This window comes from Epinephelus moara, chromosome 11, assembly GCF_006386435.1.
Source record: "Epinephelus moara isolate mb chromosome 11, YSFRI_EMoa_1.0, whole genome shotgun sequence".
NCBI classification, from domain to species: domain Eukaryota; kingdom Metazoa; phylum Chordata; class Actinopteri; order Perciformes; family Serranidae; genus Epinephelus; species Epinephelus moara.
Window position 1 is genome coordinate 28,198,666 of NC_065516.1, and position 21,018 is coordinate 28,219,683.

General features: G+C 41.3%; 1 protein-coding gene across 2 annotated transcripts in view; it reads left to right on the forward strand.

The window, feature by feature from the left end:
- col11a1a (collagen, type XI, alpha 1a) overlaps nucleotides 1-21,018 on the forward strand; it is a 94,136-nt gene that overhangs the window by 7,713 nt on the left and 65,405 nt on the right. For both annotated transcript variants that reach the window (XM_050056160.1, XM_050056162.1), the window contains exons 4-11: nucleotides 2,151-2,313; nucleotides 12,748-12,873; nucleotides 14,898-14,987; nucleotides 16,239-16,334; nucleotides 18,717-18,986; nucleotides 20,316-20,381; nucleotides 20,611-20,652; nucleotides 20,779-20,841. In XM_050056160.1, the coding sequence (XP_049912117.1) occupies nucleotides 2,151-2,313; nucleotides 12,748-12,873; nucleotides 14,898-14,987; nucleotides 16,239-16,334; nucleotides 18,717-18,986; nucleotides 20,316-20,381; nucleotides 20,611-20,652; nucleotides 20,779-20,841 (916 nt within the window). The remainder of the gene's footprint in view (nucleotides 1-2,150; nucleotides 2,314-12,747; nucleotides 12,874-14,897; nucleotides 14,988-16,238; nucleotides 16,335-18,716; nucleotides 18,987-20,315; nucleotides 20,382-20,610; nucleotides 20,653-20,778; nucleotides 20,842-21,018) is intronic.

The following is a 21,018-nucleotide window of genomic DNA, read 5'->3' on the forward strand; positions in this document are numbered from 1 at the left end:
GAAAACAACCCAGATCTTCCCATTTTTGCACCACAGGTGCTCATGACCGGATTATCCATCTCATCGGGGGTCCATGGGCACAGAGACAGGTCAGAGACAGGGAGACACTGGATTATTGGGGCACAGCAGGGACTGCTATGGGCAACCTGACCTCATCCATGAACTCACTGCCTCTGTTATTTTAGAGAGGGGGGAAAGGAAGGGGGGGAAGGGGCAGTACTAAACTTCCTTTTTACCCCCTTGGATTACCTCACCCAACCAGAAACAGCGCTCCTAACCTTTTAGCATAAACCTGATTATCTGCTCCCAGGTTCAGAAATCCCAGAACTCTGACTCAGAGCTTCAGCTTAGCTGACATGAGCCCTTGTGCAGGGGCAAGGGGGGATAAATAAACAGATAGGCTGCATTTGAGATTGTATTTTACAGTGTCTTCCAGATTTATTAAACATTTTTTTACTTGCTGACATGCTGTGTGAGGATAGTTTGTTTTTTTAGCTTTTGAGGGAAGTCATAACCCGGCCGCAATATTGTTGTGACCCAAATTGGCCTTAAATGAGATCTAGTGTGTACACAGTTGTCATGATAAAAAGAAGCTTTGTAAATTCTTCAGAAGTCTCATGTCAGCAATAACTAAAGTGCACGATCCATGTGAAGGCTGCAACAAAGAGAAGGGGATAACACTCCCAGCCTGCTTTGTGTTAGTCTTATAGAGCTGTTTTGTCCAGTGTGTAGTTTTTGTGACCCACTGTCTAAGGAGCAGTGTTCTCTGTGGAGGATTTTTAACACTTCTTGGTCTGGATGCTTTCCAGTTCCAGGCCTTGTCTAAATCTTCACTGACTGCAGCTCAGGCTGCTTACAGTCTGCAATCCCTGCAGATGCATTCATTGTTACTAAGACGCATATGCAAAGCTTGAAAAGAGAGGCACAATGATGATATTGATGAGGCGAAAAAGAGCATTATCCCTTTTTTAAACAGAAGGGGACGTGAATGGGAGGATTTCTAGTGAGCTGTTACACTGTACACCCCCAGTTTGATCTGATTTAAGCTCTTTAAACATGCCTCTCAAAAGACTGTATTAACATTTGCTATTTCAAACACAATGTAACTCTTCTTCTTTTGACCATAACGCACTTCAGAAGTCTGAGAAACTGTTTTAACCTATAGAAGTCAACATTTGCTTTTTCGCCATATAAGGTGACAAGTAATCCTTCCTGCTGTACTGCTAAGCCCAGAGAGTATTGCACGTTTATTTTCCTCTGAGCTCTGTTGCCTGGCTTGGAATGTGTCCGTATGATCTAGCTGTGTTCAAAGGGATTGGACATTTAGATAACAAGATTTACCATACAGACGTATTGATATGATAGCAGATATATATATATCTGTACCTGTGGTGAATGCTTTACATATTGCCATCTTGAGCCACAGTGGTGCCAGGTCTCATCTTCCACCTCAGAACAATGTTTTGACTGTTTGTCTCCTGCTCTGGCAAGGCAGGCCTTCCTGAATTCTGACACACACTTTCCACAATGTTCACCATGTCTGTCATGCCGAGTAACCCAGAAGGAGGATTAAGTTTGGAGTTTAATGAGTGTAATCCCGTGTTAAACAGGGCCAGAGTGTGGGGGCAAGAATGTGGTCCACTGCTGCCTGGTATGCAATAGCCCTTAAGTGCAGTGGCAAATGGTCCAGAGGCGAGGGAGGTGTCAGACTCACGTGTGACCCCGGTTAACCCCTTTGCATTAATGGGTGATGTTGATCGAAACATATCAAACATAACTCTGAGGTTCATGTTTTTTTAGAGCTTTGGCTTTTGTGATGAATCACATCACACACCAAAGCATTCAGTTTCTCTCTCCTTGAGGTATTTTAGGATGTATTAAAGACAGGTTATAATCCCATTAGGGCTAGGGTTACACATATGTAATCAAACATCACAAAATTGTTGAACTGTCAGTTGAATTTCATGTTACTGACTTCACACATGCCCTACAAAGACTTCATTGTCCACTGACACTCACAATATTTACTTACAATGCCTTACGGTGCTCTATATGTGCCACACGTTTTCCAGAATGACTTAACATTAACAGTGACTGGTTTAATTTGGCTTCTTTTATTTCTCACCTCTCCTTGCTGTGTCCTTGGCCAGGTGGCATCGTGTGGCCATCAGTGTGGAGAAGCAGACGGTCACCATCATCATAGACTGTAAGAAGAAGATCACCAAGCCTCTCCTCAGGAGTGACCATGGTTCCATCAGCACTAATGGCATCACCGTGTTCGGCACTAGGATCCTTGATGAGGAGGTTTTCCAGGTAAATTTTTTAGTGTGGTGGTGGACTGGGTGAACATATTGTCAATGAGCTGTTAAAGCTGCCATTGCGAGGTTAATTACTGGTAAATTGTGCGGAAATGATTAAACAACCATCTGAAACTAAAAAAGTCCAGATTTCCTAAGGAGAGGTTTTAGTTCATGTCCCACCGAACCACTTTGATGTCATGGAGATGACAGAAACCAGGTCAGATCTGGTCGATTACATTGTTGAATGTTGTTAGAACTACTTGTTCTTGCTGTGTTGTTAAATTTTTAAAGGAACAGTTCACCCCTAAATTAAAAATACATATTTTTCCTCTTACCCATAGTGCTATTTATCAGTCTAGATTGTTTTGGTGTAAGTTGTCGAGAATTGGAGATATTGGCTGTAGAGATTTCTGCCCTCTCTCCAATATAATGGAACTAGATGGCACTCGGCTTGTGGTGCTCAAAGTGCCAAAGAAATACATTTGAAAATCTCAACAGCAATGTCTCTTTCCAGAAATCATGACCCGGTTACTCAAGATAATCCACAGACCTTGTTGTGAGCAGTTTCATGTAGGATCTATTTTCTTTCAGCCAAACTACACCTGCCAGTCGTATCACCTCGCAGATGTAAGAGTGCATCTACTCAAGGATGAGGGGCATGTGACAGCACGAGATGCAAACATTAATGGCGTCCTCTTTGGCTGAGCTGTGATGTTAGCTAGCTCAGAGGTGCTAGGTGAGCTAGCAGCAGATGCATGCTTCCTTCTGCGCTGTGATACGGTTGGTGGGTGTAGTTTGGTAGACAGAAAATAGTTCCTAAATGAAACTACTCACAACAAGGTCTGTGGATTATCTTGAGTATCTAGGTCATGATTTCTAGAAAGAGATGTCGTTGTTGAGTTTTTCAAATGTATTTTTGGTGCTTTGAACACCACAAGCCGAGTGCCATCTAGGTCTGTTATATTCAAGAGAAGGCAGACATCTCTATGGCCGATATCCCCAACACTCGGCAACTCACACCAAAAAAGTCTAGACTGATAAATAACATTACAGGTAAGAGGAAAAATATGTATTTTTAATTTTGGGGTGAACTGTTCCTTTAAGTATTTTCTCAGCAGACACTCATTTTAAATAGATGGTGATACAGTGGCTTTGACTGGGTTGTAATTCGCCGTCCACTTACCTGGTGACTGCGTTTTGTGACATTTGGGGAGATTTGGACCATAGCCACGTCCAACCGCTTGAGCTTGGCCACCTTTGTACATCATTATTGCTTGTTTGTTTGTTTTTCTGCAAAGCACACATGGGCTCTCTGTCAACTTCTCAGACTTCTCAGATCCTTTGTTAAAGCTTCTCTTTACCTTGTAATTAGAGACACTTAGTGCCATGGGAGTTTCACGTGTAATAGGTTTACCAAAAAATAACTGGCCTTGTTGAATTGTTATTGACTTTTAATCGGATGATTTGTTTTGACTTGAGGTGAAGCGGTGAAGTGGCCCACCGATGAATGGGTTTCTAACTTGATTAGATTGATGGCAGACATGATGGTATTACGATTCTTTCATGTAAGCACGTGTTACTTGGCTCTAGAGATGAAAGACTGCTGCTTTTACAATAAGTCAGTTGTAAGGCTTGAGGTGCCAAGGATGTGTCTGCTTAAATACAAAATCCATTTTCCCCATGGCCATTTAACTGTAACTCAGGGAGAGTTAGCAACCCTGGTAGAAGAGACATGGATAAAACTGGAACCAGTTAGACATGAGCCCTTCCACAGAGCTTGTGGTGAACATTGAATGAATTTATAAAGAAATACTCCACCCCCAAAATGAGCATTTGTACATCAGTTACTCACTGTGTGTTCCCTTAAAGTTATGAAGAAAACTTGTTTTGTCTTGCATTAGTGCGGTAGACGGAGAATCCAAAAAAGGCGAACACTCTTCATGAATTGAAACTAAATCAGTCGTGTGCACAGTTCTTTCCACACACATGCATTTTCACTAAAATGCTACTATTCAAAACACTTAAAATTGATGCACCTGTGCATTTGAACACTTTTCAAGCACAAGTCAAACACACACGCGTGTCTAGGCGTGCTGCTGGTATGTGGAAGTGTTACAAATATTATAGTTGTAGTGAAAATACATGCTTTTGAGAAGTCACGAGCAACAACTGGATAAATGAGACTTGGATTATACTCCAAGAGTTATGTGAGAGTTGGTGAACAGATGTTTTGTTCTAGTTTCACCGCAGTTATGAGGACCACGTTTACCTCAATTCATAAAAAACTTTTGCTGTTTTTGGATTCTTCATTCACTGTGAAGGTGTACGAAAATACAAAGTTTTCTTTGCTATACAAATGGTCGTTTTGCGGGTGAAGTGTTTCTTTAACTCCAGCTGTTCATGCTCCAAATGATAAATGTAATGTATTCTAGCCTATCTCATCCCTATTTGTAAGAAAAGTTTAAAACTTAAAAAGTAATAGATTTTTTTATTACGCACTTGACAGTTGACCTTTAGCTGCTACTGTTACGCATAGTTCATGTGCTATTTGGGGTGTGCTTCCACCTCCACAGTCAGTGATTTGAACGTTAGGCTTTAAGGCACAGTTCATTCAGAGGTGGACGCTGACACGAGGTCAGGCGGATGTAAATAACGACAGACAATGGCTGAATTGTCACAACACTCACGGTCTCCTCTGGTGGGAAATAAACGTCACTGACAGGCTGTGTGGGGGCTGTGTTTGCTTGTGAGGGAGTGCTGGTTTGTTTAGGGACTGCAGGAATAACTAGTCATTATTCTGAGGCCAAGTTTGACAGATTGATGCTGCTACTCTTGTTTTAAAGCCATATTTTTGGCATACCTTGTCATCGCCAGGGGGGCACAGGGACCTGCGAATTTAAAGCCATTTTGTGTGTGTCTTGTATTGTACTTTAGATTTTTGTCTTGTATTATTTGCGCTGTCTGACCTCGTGCTTCACTGAGGTCATTTGGATCATGCAGGTGTTCACTGATGAAGAGTTAAGCATTGATTTTGTATTTTATAGTCTTTTGAAAAGATATCAGTTTGATCATATATAGATTGATGTTAAAATATTATGGTAATAGTATGGTCATTTAATGTTTTAGTTCGTTTATGTTTAATTGACCTTCATTAGGAAAATTATTAAATAGTTTCCAGTATGTATATATGTATATTTCTAATTGGAGACTGACTGGGATTACAGTGTCATATTACTCAACAAAGAAAGGGCCAGAGATGTTTTTTTAGGTGCAAAGTTCTCTAAGCAGATTTACTTTCATATCTCTTGTCAGCTTTGATTAGATTTATGAGAGGGCACTGAAACCAGCATTTGTACGAAACAGAGTGTCCAGTCAGAGGTTGGCCAGTGAAGGGCTGAAAATAGGAGCCATAAGTCAGTTAACAGGGTCTTCACTGTGTGGTTTTTGGAACAGGTCTCCTGTCTGTTCTCTGTCCCTGCTCTCCTCAAAGATCCTCACAGGGCCTGATGCATGCTGGGATATACAAGGGCAGGAAATACCGTGGCCTTCTGCATCGAAGCCGGTGGTTATAATGAGAAAATAAATTACATGTTAAAATCAGTTTTACTGAAAGGTATGCCCAGGAAATGTTGCGTCTTACACCTTTAATTTGATTACAAAGCATTGTCTATGTCTATACAGTTTCCTCCAAAGTTAAGTTATTACTCCCCTTCATACTACAGTGGTAGTTTTTGATTTACAGGCCTAGATTATTTCAATAATTTCCCTAATAATGAAACATTTGCTCTCTTATTCAAACCCTGACCCACATTTTTCATAAACATCTATTCATGCCATACCTGCCCCAGGTTGAGGGCGACCACCGTCGCAAAGGGATCTGGTTTAGATGAATGGAAGTCTTTCATTGCCCCGTCAAGCCTTTCTCCTCCAACCCCCACCCCACTGCATATTCTCCCCTGCTCACCACCTCCCTCCCTCCCCACCATGACGCCTCCCTACAGTGCCAAATCCATGAGACCGTCTATTCATGCTTCGCTGACATTACCTGTCTGAATCAAGCACACTCACATACATACCTGCCTATACTCTATTTTTGGGCAGCAAACACACATCAGTGCGCAGTGTGTATTATTTTAAGGACTACAGGAGGTCTGTGTCTTGATGCCACACCACCAATATCGCCAGAAGATGCATCTTGTGTAAAAATAACATCTTGGTTTGTGTTGGATATTTTTTTAGCGAGTTTGGATAGCCAGTATCAAAGAAGCATCTCTGAGGAGGGCCCCCTGACTGTGTTTTGCTCATTTCAGATTCAATAAGTTTCCAAATTTGTTGTTATAATTGCCAGTGGATTTTAATAACTTACACTTTTTCTTCACTTTTATTTTCTGCCTCAATCTTTTAATGTTATATTTTGCAGAATCAAGCCTGTCTCGTGTGGAAACCTCCTGTTGCGTTTTCTAGGTCTCATAGTTCTCCACGTATCTTAGAGAAACTGTACTGTATAGACTTAAGGGAAGTGACTAATTGCTGTATGGAGCTGTCTAATTACAGTAAGCTATGGCTGGACTAAAGGGATGCTGCCCTAGGCAAAGGTATGTCAAAGGACCAATGGTGACGACTACTTGTGTTTTGATTTGACCAACGATGGCCTGCGCTCGCCCTGTAATTACAACATGTGGTTGGATTTGAGTAGAGAAAAGACAAAAGAGCTCTGACTACAAAACTAAACAGTGCTGCACACTGACCATTCAAAACACAGAAGTTGTCGTCATGCAGCTCCTCTGTGAGAACACTGTTACTGTGCGCTGCTGTGACCTTTGACCCCTTCCATGTGTATTTATATCGCATGGAGCCTTGTGGCCACGATGAGGTCAAGGTGGATAGATAAATGCTATCTGATCCTAGTATGCCAAACTGAAAGTTAGGATGGTTCTACTAATAGCAGTATTTTAGTGTTAAAGGGACAGTTCACTCAAAAATTAAAAATACATATTTTTCCTCTCACCTGTAGTGCTATTTATTGCTCTAGATTGTTTTGGTGTGAGTTTCAGAGTGTTGGAGGTACCAGCCATAAAGACGTCTCAGAAATATAATGGAACTAGATGGCACTCAGCTTGTGGTGCTTGAAGCGCAACAGCAATGTCTCTTTCCAGAAATCGTGACCTGGTTACTCAAGAAAATCCACCAAACTACAACCGCCAACTATATCACTGCTGAAAGGAAACATGCATCTACTCATGGACGAGGGACTCATGCTTGTGACAGCACGAGATGTAAACATTAATGGCGTCCTCCCAGACTGAGCTGTAACGTTAGCTAGCTCTGTGTTGCTAAGAGTAGATGCATGCCTCCTTTTGTGCGGTGATACGGTCAGTGGGTGTAATTTGGTGCAAAGAAAATAGCTCCTACAACACAGTCTGTGGATTATCTTGAGTAACAGGGTCATGATTTCCGGAGAAAGACATTGTTGTTGAGTATTTCAGATGTATTTATTTTTTGGTGTACAAGCTGAGTGCCGTCTAGCTCCATTATATCCAAGAGACGGCAGACAGCTTGAAGGCCGATACCTCCAACACTCGGCAACTCACACCAGAACAGTCTAGACTGATAAATAGCACTATGGGTAAGAGGAAAAATATGTACTTTTGATTTTAGGGTGAATCATCTCTTTAATGAAATGCAGAATGAAAGAATTCAGTTCATACATTTCAGATATACCAGGGATGTAGTTAACAACACATACAGTCAAAGCAGCTCTTTGAGTGGTCAAAACGGAGAGCTTCAGATATCTCAGTAAAAATCACATAGTTTATTATAGTGCCATTATGTACACATGGTACTACTGCTACTACTATAGTGTTTTTTTTGTTGTTGCATTATTGCTATATATCATCCTCTGACAGTAAAAATCATCATGTACTTGTTTTTCAAATGTTAATGACTCATTTAAATACTCCATAAACCGCACTTGAGGTGAATACTGCCAAGAATGCACAACAAAGCAGAGGATACAACAGGTACGAAGTAGTAAATGGATTTCCACAAGGATTCATGAGCCTCAGCTGTTGATCTTGACCCTGCTTCTCTCTTTCAGCCTCTCTGTTTTCTCGTTGACCTCTGACACCACAGTCATTAACACACAGCCTCGTGGGCCTGTTTCTGTGCCGTACTGTGCTATGCTGTAGCCAGGAGGGGCATATTTTGGAGCTCTGGCTTCGCTCCAAGTTGCCAGGGGCTTTTATCTCAGCAGTCCACAATGGAAGACAGGCCCAGAGCCTCAGCATAACTCTCCCCAGGTGTTTCCCAGCACAAAACATCCTTTACCATCCCAGCTGCTCTCTCTAAATCCCTGCCTGTCTGTCTCTGGATCCCTCTTGGTGTTCCCTTCCTGCGTTGACATCAGTTTCTTACTTGTCTTGTCTTGGCTTTGTAAGTTTGCTCTTGTTTGTTTGGTGACTCGGCTTTTATTTTCAACTGGGAAGACAGATTAATGCACCATTAAAGGAAGAAACCTGTCTGCAGGATTTCTACCATGAAAGAATTATTACTGTAAAAACTATATGTTACTTTTGGCAAGTATCTGATTAATTTAGGTGTTTTTTAACATCAGTCCTCTTGTATCTTGTAAACCCTAGACTTGTTTCAATGCGTCATTAACACCTAGTCATTTTGTCTTTTCTTGTTTCCACGTAAATGTGTTATCAAATGTCATGTTGCCCATGTCCTCCCATGACACAGCCAGAAGTCTCCCACTTGTGCTGATCTGGACTGCAGGTCGAACACCATGTCTCCACAGCCTATTTGTGTGCAGACGGGTGGCTCTCAGACATGGACTAATTAGAGCTGACTCTAGGCAGGGTTCAAGCATTCACTGTTGGTCTTAGGGTGACACATGAGGTAATACATGTCAACTTGACTCAGGGCAAGGCTTGATCTCTCTTTCTCTGTCGAGCCTTACCAAACACACATACGCACAGACACACACTCAGCCGAGGCCTTTCCAGACTTGGCACCTAGGTGTACTGCTGTCCCATGCTCACTTGGCAGGTCGCTTTTGTCTTTTAACGATCAGTATAGTAAATGTTTTCAGTGGCTAACACAGAAGATAAGTGATATCTTTCAGGAATGGTGTGCATGTCTTCTCACAACTAGGACACTAAGGTTTAAAATCACTCTGAAAAAGCCTGAAATTATATTTTTGTTTTAGTCACCAAAGCTTAAAGGAATAAGTTAGCACATAAAGGGTGGTATTTATTAGAAGATCGAGACCACTCTGAATATGATGCTGGAGCCATTCATTGTACAGATCAATCAAGCCAGATATAGGGATCTTTTGAGGTGCTGTTGGATGACTTTTGTCACCTTTTGACGGGGCCATGCAAGCTGTCTCCTCCAGTTTCCTGTCTTTATGCTAAGCTAAGCTCACCAGCTGCTGGTTGTAGCTTCATACTTACCACAGACATGAGAGTGGTATTGCTTTTTTCATTTAACTCTCAGCAAGAAACCAAAGGACACATTTCCCAGACTGTCAATCAGTTGCTTTAAAAAAGTGAAGTCTCAGTGGGAGTCTGGGCGTCTTTACCTTCTGTGCTGTGATGTATTTCCCAGTGAAATGCAATACTTGAGCAGTGTACAGTTAGTAGAGGGATTTAATTTAAATCCTTCACATTTGATTGGTCCAATAAAAATTAGGAGGCTTAGAGTTTTGCACAATATGGAGCTACAGCAGACTGTTGGCTTTACACACCCCTTCCTCACCATTAGTCCAGGAGTAGGACGAGGGAGAGATGAATCAATCAGGCCTTCACCATGTTGTTTGTGAAATGAAAACAAAGGTTTTGCCCACTGATATCCAAACACAAATATCTTCCTGTCTCTTTCCATATTGTACTGTTAGCTACTACAAACCACAAATAGTGAAGTGTAGATTTATATGATCAGCATTTGATTTTAAAAATACTCTGATACTGATTTATTGATAGAAATTTGACTTATAACAAGAGATAAACGATCAGTTAACACAGGGACACAGAATTAAAACTGAGAAAATGTAATTTTATTTCACTTGGCTGCAGCTCCTTTTAGTCTTAACATGACAAGCACATTGTAGACTTTTCCAAAGTGCAGAAATATTGTACATTTCATCAGAAAACACATCTCAGCTCATGTTTCAGACTGTAGAAGTGAGACGATGTCCTGCTTACAATGCATTATCATATTACTGTAGCCATTGAAAGTGTCATACCTGCAGTATAATAACCTGGTATGAGCAGAAGAACTGTCAGCAATTGAATGCTGTGGCTGATTAAGCAAGGCAGAATAGGTATTTGTTATAGTTTCAAGTTTGATGCAGTGTGTCTTACTTGTGATTGACTGACAGTATATGTTTTAATGGTCAGAGATGCATTCAACCAGTGAGAGAAATCAAAGTAGCATTCCACCCACTCAGAGGCTCACATGGAGGAATCTCTGCACTGTCAAACTGAAGCTGTGCAACGAGACGTTGATTGATGGTGACACAGAGAAAGTTTCAAAGAGCGCTGCTTGTTTTCCCATGGGACAAGCCTTAGCATATGGTTGTTTATACTAAGGTACATGTTAAGGATCCATAGATGTAGTTTTAACACGAGGAGGATACACACACACCTTACACACTCGCACATTCTCTTGACAAGTTGCAGCCTGCTTCATTTCTCTGCCAATCGTCTGTTCTGTTCTTCAACATATAGTGTCCCTGCTCACACAAGTGCATTGGGATTTTACCTCTGGGCTCAGGCATCTCTGTGTGCTCGCCTGCCAAACATCCTAACCAGAGACATGCCCCTTCTTCTACCTCCCAAGAACCCCCCTCAGCCGTCTTTGCGATGTGTATAAAGGCTCAAAAAACCAGCCTCCAGGAACTTGGTTCAAGCAATTACAGACTGCAAAGACAAATCCAGATGCTTTCGCCAATATGTTCACTGTCTTGCAGAGAGCTGTGTGCTTTGGCTGTAGGACTGATAACAAGGCGAGACAGAGCTGGAACGGTGTCAAGCATTGTGGTGTCCCGTCCCAACCGTCGAGAGAACATTGTGGTCTGAGTAACTTTCCCAAACCCTGTCTGAGATTTTCAAGGTTTTACTCTTTCCTGTGTTTGGCTATTTTAGTAGTTTTCAGACAAAGCCATCGTGTATTGTTTGTTTTTGCTCAGTACATTTTCTTTTTTTTTGTCGAAGTGACATTTTTAGAAATGGCTTAATTTTAGCCCAGCGCTCTTTGACGCTAATTGCACCAGACACAATCAGTAACTATGTGGTCTTGTGAGCTGAGACTTCAAATTAAGAGCTGTTGACAGTTGGGTTTGATTCAGAGCTTGACTGATCCAGTAACAATGCTGTTATTTGAGTGTAAAAGAAAAGAAAACAGATATTTGTTTTGGTACATTGCCAACATATTTGGCAAGGTTTGAAAGCATTTGTTAGGAAAAAGTTATGTATTGTGGCAGAAGATTTCATTGTTGAACTAAACCTTAAATATAAAAAAGTACAGTAACAGTAAATAAACCAGTAAATGCCTGAGAGTGAACCTCACTGACAAATTTTTTTACTGTATTACACATAGCCATGCCAGGTGTTTCTTGTGTCTTGATGATACATGTTTATTTGATGTCCTGAGGTAAACCCTGCTGCTGATAATAATAACTTCCCCAGCGTCTGAACTTCGTTTCCTCCCTGCACCGTGTGAGGGTGGACTCTGTGGGGTGTGTGTCAAGCTGTTTAATCATACGAGGGGGGGATTTACTCTGCCAGACTCTGTACGTGCGTGGGACCAAGGGGCTCACATCTGCAATTTAAGATTTACATTTCTGCTACTTTGCCTAGTATATGTGTGTGTGTGTGTGTGTGTGTGTGTGTGTGTGTGAGCTAGATGAGACAAGACTTTTCGTGTGTGTGTGTGTGTATGGGCAGCCTTTTCTTGTCTGTAGCTAGTGATCTGGTTTCATCAACATTTGTAAATAGATCTAATCCACAATAGTGATTTCTAATAACAACTGTATATATTTTTTAAGGTTTTGTATGTGCAGTAATGGCGTCTTGAGCAGAGAATGAAGTCACACCACCTCTGTTTCACTGTGGTTTGTTGTGGGGTAAACCAGTCTGGCTGTACGTGCATGTTAGTGCATGTGTGTATCCTACTGGCTATCTCATCGCGGCCAGTCTGCCCTGGTCTCATACGGCTGATATATGTACGGCGTTGTTGCAGAAGCATAGCATTTTGCAACTGCATTTTGCTGTTGATTAGCATCGTTTATGGAGTACACATCGTTAGCTGCTCCATGTTGAGGACTGTGTCCAGACAACTCATACACTCTGTAGTTCACATCGAGCCCTTTAAACGGTCATGGAAGTTTACATGTGCGTGACAGTTTGTCTCTTACACAAGTTTCTTTTTCTGTTTTCTGCAGGGTGACATCCAGCAACTTCTGATCGTGGCCGATCCCAAAGCAGCTTATGACTACTGTGAACATTACAGCCCAGACTGTGACACTCCCCACAGTGATTCCCTGCAGGCCCAGGAGCCAGAGGAAGAGGTCAGCCAGCCAGGGAGGGTGGGGAGGTTCAACTAGGAACCATTCAAGGGCCCTGATTAATTTCTGTTTTAACAGGAGGAGCTTCACTTTAAACTGTGCATTACTCATTGTTCATCCCCACAACCTGTTGATTACTTTCAAATGCAAAGAAACTGCACCTGTCAGGTTTTAAATGATAAAACTGTGTGTCCTCATGTTTAGCCTCGATATGGAGGCAGACGTTTTGAAGCGTACTTGTTCTGAAGAGGTTTCGTGTTAGTTCGTAGTTAATTAATGTAACTTATTAATATTAGAATAGGTGATAGGTGCTTTATCACATCTTTGGAATTTTTCTCCAGGTATACAACAGGTGCCTGTGTGTCTGAGTCCACTTTTGCCAATGCATTTAACAGATCCACTTAAGTGTAGCTTAGCAGGTTTTAGGCTTTGGGAAATATATTTGCTGAAATACAATATGAATGAGGAGAACTGCCATATAATAGATCAGGTATTGTAAGTGCAGACTTTATCAGTAGAGAACTGACAAGTCAGGCTGACTACATTGGTAGTGAATATGAATTTATTTTTAATCCTAAGACAGCATTTGACTTTTTTCACCTATTACCAGACACACTGTACATTGCATCATTAGGGTGTGCCCTTAAAGGGTAAATACACCCTAAATCAATAGTTGTAACCATGCATGGTGCACATCCCGTCCAGTGATGTCATAGCAGGTGTCGTCCATCAGCTGTCAAAGGTAAAATGCCTGCTGTAATGCCCCTGATTGAAGGCATGATGTGCATCTTCCATAAACATTTCAATCCATGGCAAGCAGTGCAACAGCTGTTTTCTGACCTGTAACATTTAGTGTGTATTTACAATTTAAAGTACCAACATGACAATTTGATTTAGTGATTATAGTAATGCTGAGCACATACAACACACGGTGTAAAATGTTAATTTTGAAGATATAATTAAAGCAGCTGACAGGGCTACCTATGATCCTCTCTGCAATTTATAAAAGCTTATTAACCCAAATTCTTACTCCTGTGAGTAAGAGTTGAAAACAGCAGCCAACGACACAGTTGAATATGTGTGCCTCTTTATTATTCTGTAGCTGTATCCGCCATTCACACACTTAAAACTGCATCAGTCTTAAGTGCAACAAGTTAACCCCTCTTTTATGTTTGTCTATTAATCATTAATATGATTATAAGGAGCAGAGTGAAACAATCATGAACAATGACCCGCTTTCAAATAGCAAAACGGAGCCTGAACCTGAGTCAGTGCCAGCTTATCCTCAGAGATCCATCTATCTTTCATTAATTTGATAGTTGGAAATACACATGCCGTCAAATACCATAGCCCATCATTATTAATCAGATGAGCATGGTGTCATGTTGCAGCATGAAGTGATAAACCTTTATGACTAGAAGTCTGGGTTTTCCCCCTGCATTTCACCTGAGTATTATTATATTGTGTAGAGAACAAAACTAAGATTAGGTGCACTTTCTTTAAATCACCCCCCTTTAATTTAGCTTAGCTTAAAAGTCCTGAGGTGTACAATTTACATGCTTTAGCAAGAACGTTCCATTACGATATCCCTGAAATGCAGCTGGTATTTTTGTCTTTGAGGTTTCCCTGTTGTTTTCCTGTGTTTTATGAGCTTTTTAACATCCCATCTGCTTACATGTTTGTAGGCTAAGACCCACATGGCTAGCGCAAATGCTAAACATTTGTTTACTCGTTTGTTCACCATTTTAAGACCATTATCTAATTTAGTAAAACTTGGCTTCGATTATTTAAATGTAATGATGATTTTTTTCTTATTAGTAGACACAAATTGTAGTATGTTAATGTGTTATAAACGATCTTGATAATACATGATGGCATTACACTTTAACTGAGTAAACATGTGGCATGCCAAGGATGATATGTACCACATGTATCATCTTGTTGCTGAAAGAGCGCTAATGCTAACGCTAAGACCTCTCTTCATTCCACTCTCTCCTCTCTCCCTCTCTGTCTCCCAAACTCTCTAGTACACTACTGATTTAGATTACTCTCAGTTCTATGATTACTCTGAGGGAGCCACAGACATCATTCCCACCGATGAGTATTCTGAACCACAGGTAAATGAAAAAAGGAAAAGAAAAATGTAATGTCTCTTCTTGTCAGTCACCCAACCCATCCCTCAGTCCGTCTTGTGCTGTCTGTGTTTTGTCTGTATGTTTACGTGCACACCAGTACTCCAGTAACTGGGAGTAATCGGCTTTTTGATGATAGTTGGACCTGGTTTTGCCTACTCTTTTATGATTATGATCTTACAGTAAGGCAGCAGAGGTAGAACTTTCTGTGTGCATGTTAACATACTCAGCGTGTCAGTCCTCTTTGTGTCTGTTTTATGAGGCTCCTGCCTTCTCTCACTCGGAAAATGCCACCTGCTTTGAGTGTTTTTTGCATTCCAGCATGTCTTTAAAACTATTGTGTACATGTATACTGTATCAGCGATGTTTTACTTTGTATTTGGAAACGGCAACAGAAGCCATATACTCACTTTGGTGATTTTATGACTGCAATAGCTCTAAAGAGTTGCTGAAAGGCAAATCCTATGTGTTTTGTTTCTGCATCTGTCCCAGATACTTGTATGTGCCCGAAAATTCTCCTGTATGTCACATGAAAGGCCCAGTCCTCAAGTGTTGTGGAGCATCCTTTCTGCCCGACTGTCACTTAAAGTTAACATTGCCATGGTCAGCATTCTGGTTGCAGCTCTTGTAGTTGATGTACATGGTCTTCATTTTAATAGACACCATGTAGACTAACTACTGCACATGGGCTGCTTCTGGAGAGTGGATCACATGGGGTCCGACAGTTGGGTTTGAAAAGACTCTGTGCAACAGCAATGGATTGTACCTTTAAATCATTTCCACTTTTGAATGTTCCATGTTTGTCTTGGTGTTCTTTGTCGCCGCCCCCTCTTCCAGAGAACGAAACGTAGTGTCTCCATGAAAAAGAAGAGGACCAGAAAGTCCCTCAGTAAATCTAAGGCAAAGCCCGTAAACTTCTTTGCTGCCAAAAAATCACCAGCTAAAAAGTCTGCCGCTAAGAAGAAGCGACAGATGCCTGGCTACCAGGCCACAGCGCCAGCACGACCCAGAGGCAATTTTAGGGTAAACGTTCATGTAAAGACGAGACCAGATCCCATCAAGATCTTCCTGCCTTGAAGGGAAAATCTATGATGGCAGACTCAGAGTTCCCTAACCTCCTTTGTGTAGAAGTAGCAGAGTCTGTAGCTTGAGAGGACCCCTAGCTAATAACCTCTGGTTTGAGCCTTTGTGTTAACCCTTGCTTTATATTTCTTTCCTTTTTTCAACATGACTCAGCCAAACAATGTAGGAGATTACAATACAGACTTTGACTACGGAACTGTAGATGGTACTCATACTCAGTCCCCCTTTGCCACGAGCGGACCCGATGAGGTAATTTTTCATCTTCATTCTCATCTGCTTCTTAAAACCAGTGTTAGGTGTTATGGGAAATGTGAGCCAGGATGATTTTACCCAAGGAAGTATCTGGTATGAAATGACAAAGACACAACCATTCTCATGAATCGATGTGTCTTTTGACTCATTAGTATTTACATGTGTGGCAGAACTGATGGACAGGGGGACATTTTTTAATGTTTAAAAGCTGTGACCCACTTGTTCCACTCCTTAAAAAATAATTCGGTTGACATTGTTGATGACTAAGGCTGCAGATTTCGTTAGCTCTCAGCAATTGAAAACATTAGACCCTTTCAGACCCTGCAAGTTAACCTAGCTGTTTAAAAATGGCTGACATATGGAAGTAATCATGACTTTAAAGTCTGAGGCTGTCTGGATACTAGAAACAAACAAGCAAATGCCAAACTTACTGTACTGTATCTTACTAGTATGATTAAAAAAGAGTATCTGCTGTGGAAACGTGTCGCTCTTTCTAATAGAAACCACTCAGACTGTTAGTGAAGCAACATGTGCGCCTTTATCGAGAGCCAACAATATGTTTTCAGATATTTAGAGAAAATTCTGTTTCCTCAGAATTGCTGCCTTAGTCACTCTAGCTTGTTTAATTTTACTACCCACATAAACAGCGGAGAGTTGACAAGATTTGCAGCCTTATCCAGGATTAAAAGACGCCGATGATGGCAGAGCCTCTCTCAGCCAGTAAATGACAGTGGAGATTATCTGCCTAACAATATATGCCCTGTCCATCACATCTGAAGCTTGGTTTTGATCACTAGTTCTGCTAATTGCCTCTGAAAGAACTATGATCAACAAGGCTAAAATCTCCTCACAGCCAGCTATGAATGTGCATTGTCTACTTCAGTGTTTGACAAAGTGGATGTGATTCTACAGGCAATTTTAAATATACAATTTGGTAAGATGAAGCACTGCCAATAGTGACTGTGTAACTGCATCCACTGTGTCGCTCTCCAAAGCTAAATCCACACTGATCAGTTTGGACGAAAGAAAAAAATGTGCCAGGTGATTGTGGTTGTCGTACCTGTGCCAAATACAGAGTACACCAAGTAAACTCACAAGCGGCTCAAAACATATCCTGTCAAAACAGATTTGACAGACGAACAAATTGAAATGTTAGCTGTGTGTATCTTGATGCACTCTGTATGTCTGCACAGCCACTATAGTCTGATTGATTAGATGTCCATGCAAATTGCTGCTAGTGTCATTTCAAATGTTATTTCAGCCTTTCTTTACTTTCTGTATCAAAGGATAATGTATAGTTGTATGATGAGAGAGAAATGAAGGCTGAGATAACATTAAGTCTGTCTTGACTCGATGGTTAAAGTTTTGATCGTCAGAGTTGATAATGAGTTTATTCAGTCAGTACGGTAACACTTTATTTATTCCTTGGTATTATAACATGTATGTTTAGAAAACTACCTCATGAATATGTGATTTAACAGAGCAAGCAGTATTTGTTTGTGGAGAGTTTAAAGGAGTACTTCACCTGCAAAATGACAATTTGTCTATCAATTACTCACCTCAAGTTTGTGGAGAAAAATTAGTTTTTCACACAAGAAGAATCCAAAAAAGGCAAACCTTCTGCATGAATTTAAGTCACTGGGGACCATGTGTAACAGCAGCAAAACTATATCAAAACATCTGTTTACATGCAGTATACTCCAAGTCTTATGTATCCAGCGGTATACGCAGTACTTTCAAAACACATGCATTATCGCTAGGAAAGCCCTGTCTTGAGCACATATGTGCATTGCAAAATTTTAGCGAAAATGCACGTGTTTGAAAAGTACTAAGCATACAAATGGATAAATGAGACTTAAATTATACTGCATGAATTGTGTGAGAGTTTGTAAACTGATGTTTTGATATAGTTTTGTGTGTTTGCTTCAATTCATGAAGAATGTTCGCCTTTTTTGGATTTTCCGTTCACTGTAGAGGCATGTGAGAAAATCATAATTTTCTTCACAAATTCAAGGTAACAAGTGGTGAGTAATTGATGTACAGATGGTGATTTTGCAGGTGGAGTATTCATTTAACTCTTAATTAGTAACATGATTCAGTGCTCCAGTGTGTAGTTTAGCCCTTTTGCTTTTGGACATATTCAAATTACACTGACCCAACACTGTTAGAGCAGTTACTAGTTATTTTTTGTTGGAATAAATAAGGTGTTACCGTTGATTTTAAAAATGTTGTTTTCTGCATATCATGCCAAATTATTTTTGAGTTTGCTTTAATAACATCTAAAAGTAGACTATTTGTCTCAACTGCTTAACTAACATCTTTATCTCCTTGGTTGCTCACCATTGCTTCCCCCTTCCTCGCTTGGGTAACACCTGGAAGGCTGTGGAGGAGGATGTTGTCGGTGCATATGTCACCGATGCCACTCCCATTGGCCTGGAACCCATTGTCCCAAGCACGGTGGACAACACTGGTGCAGAGGCGTATGACTTTAAGGAATATGACCTAAAGGAGTATGACTTGGGCGAGGTTGACAACAGGTTGTATGATTACGGGGCGTATGATGAGTATGGCACGGCCCCGCCCAGACCCACGGCAGTCTACGACGATGAGGTGGGGCCCGGGGTTGCTGCTGAAACTGATATTTCTTCCGTAAGTACCACACCCCGGCCTGGTGACTGACGGGTGTGTGCATGAACGGCACGCGTTAGGGACTCTGTTTGTGTTATGGACTCACTCTGTCTCCCAGTGCACGCCTTCCTAGTTGGTTGCTTGGCAATGTGTCATTGACATGTTGAGTGTGGAGTCTTGCTGCTGTCTCACTGGTGTGTGCATCTGTATTTTCGTAGAAATACATACTGTACAGTGTGCGCACAAGCACAAAAATGTATCTCACTCTCACATTTTTCCCTCTTTCTTCCAACGTCATGTCACCCCAACCTGCACACTACTCATACATACCCAACAAACCATCCCCACCCACTCGTCTCAGCAGTCAGATCTGATCCCTTCCTCTCCTCCTCTGCTGTTTTAACGAGCAGCCTGCCTGTGACATATCCTCCCTGTATGCGCAGCAATTAGCCCACAACTCATAGGCAGCTGTCTGCACAGTGCACACATACTTACACAATTGTAATCAAGGTGTTACGGATTCCTTTCACTTCCCTCCCAAACTTTTGAACCCTGTCCTCACCGACCAACAGTCGCAGCTTATCGTCTAGTTAGTATGAATATTTAACAGACGTCCTTTTCTCCACTGCTGTTTAAATGTGCCCACTGTCAGAACATCATCAAACAATATTGTGTCTGTGTGCCTGTGGGTATTGTTACCATGGGAGAGCAAGGACTTTAATGGTCTTGTGTGCCTTGTCAGTACCCCTCTACACAAACACCACCCACCCTTACACTCTTAGAGAAGCAGCTCCTTCCTACTGTATCTCACCCCACTTACACACATAAATACACAATGCAGCTGAACTAATTCTTAACTTCACTTAAATGTGAAGCTGTACACTGTAGGACGACGTCTCTTATGTTCTGTCTTTGTATATACATATATATGTCGAATTGTGTTATTTTGTGAGGTTTGCATGACTACAATAACCTGTTGGTGTTAAGCAACATTTATTTGGTCACCATTAGCCACACTGCACAATGGCAATGCAATGACGGCATTGCTCCATTTTCAAGCACATAGAGGTCCATCCTTTCTCATTACGACTAACATTTTTGCCTCTTCGGTTCCATAGTTTTATCTCACTTTGTGTTTGTCTTGATTCACTCTCTTCCTCTGACATAGTTACAGTAGTTGCAACTGAGCATATGGTACTGATTGATTGAGTAAAATTTGTTGAAACACTAACACACAATTTTCTCACTGGCTGAACGGCCTCCTCCTCGCCCATCATTGCTACTCATTCACTTGTGGACTGTAGCTGCTGTGTGAGGAATGTCACCTCTGTGCTTGCTTTGTAACTACAGGTTGCTGGTGCTGCAGGAGCCTTTGGCCAGAAGGGAGAGAAGGGCGAGCCGGCTGTCATTGAACCTGTAAGTGATGTAATCAAGTCATTTTAGCTTAATTATCCTGTTTGCTGGGTTAGCTGTCAACATTTTTCTGTGAATGAAGTCAACTGCAGTTTTACCTCCTTTAAGACCCTCTGCAAAGCACTGGAAACACCCCCCTCTTAATTTCCTGACTTATCCCGAACCTGTCAGTTGTATTGCTGTTGCACAGGTCAGTGTTTGTGATGTGAAACAATGTGCTTGGCTCTTAAAGGGCATGCTGATCGAAGGACCACCAGGACCCCCCGGCCCAGCTGTGAGTATATTCTTAAAAAAGAATTAAGTCAGTGTGTTTTGCACCAGAGCATAATTAAACACCGTTGTTGTCAGATTTGATGAGCTTGCCTGCTGGTGGTCTGCTGACTGAGCTTTGTTTATGTAGGGTCTCCCAGGTCCCTCTGGCCTACAAGGACCCCCAGGCCCTGCTGGAGATCCTGGTGACAGGGTGAGTCATCATTTATGCCCCCCAAACCAGCCACATTTTTTAATCAGTTTTCTTATTTGTTTCAACTGTAAATATAGCATGCTCATAATGCTAATTGATAGATAATTAACACGGTTATGTCATGCAAAGCCTCTTAAGTCGAAGTATATTTGTCTAAGTTGTTAATGAAAAAGTTTT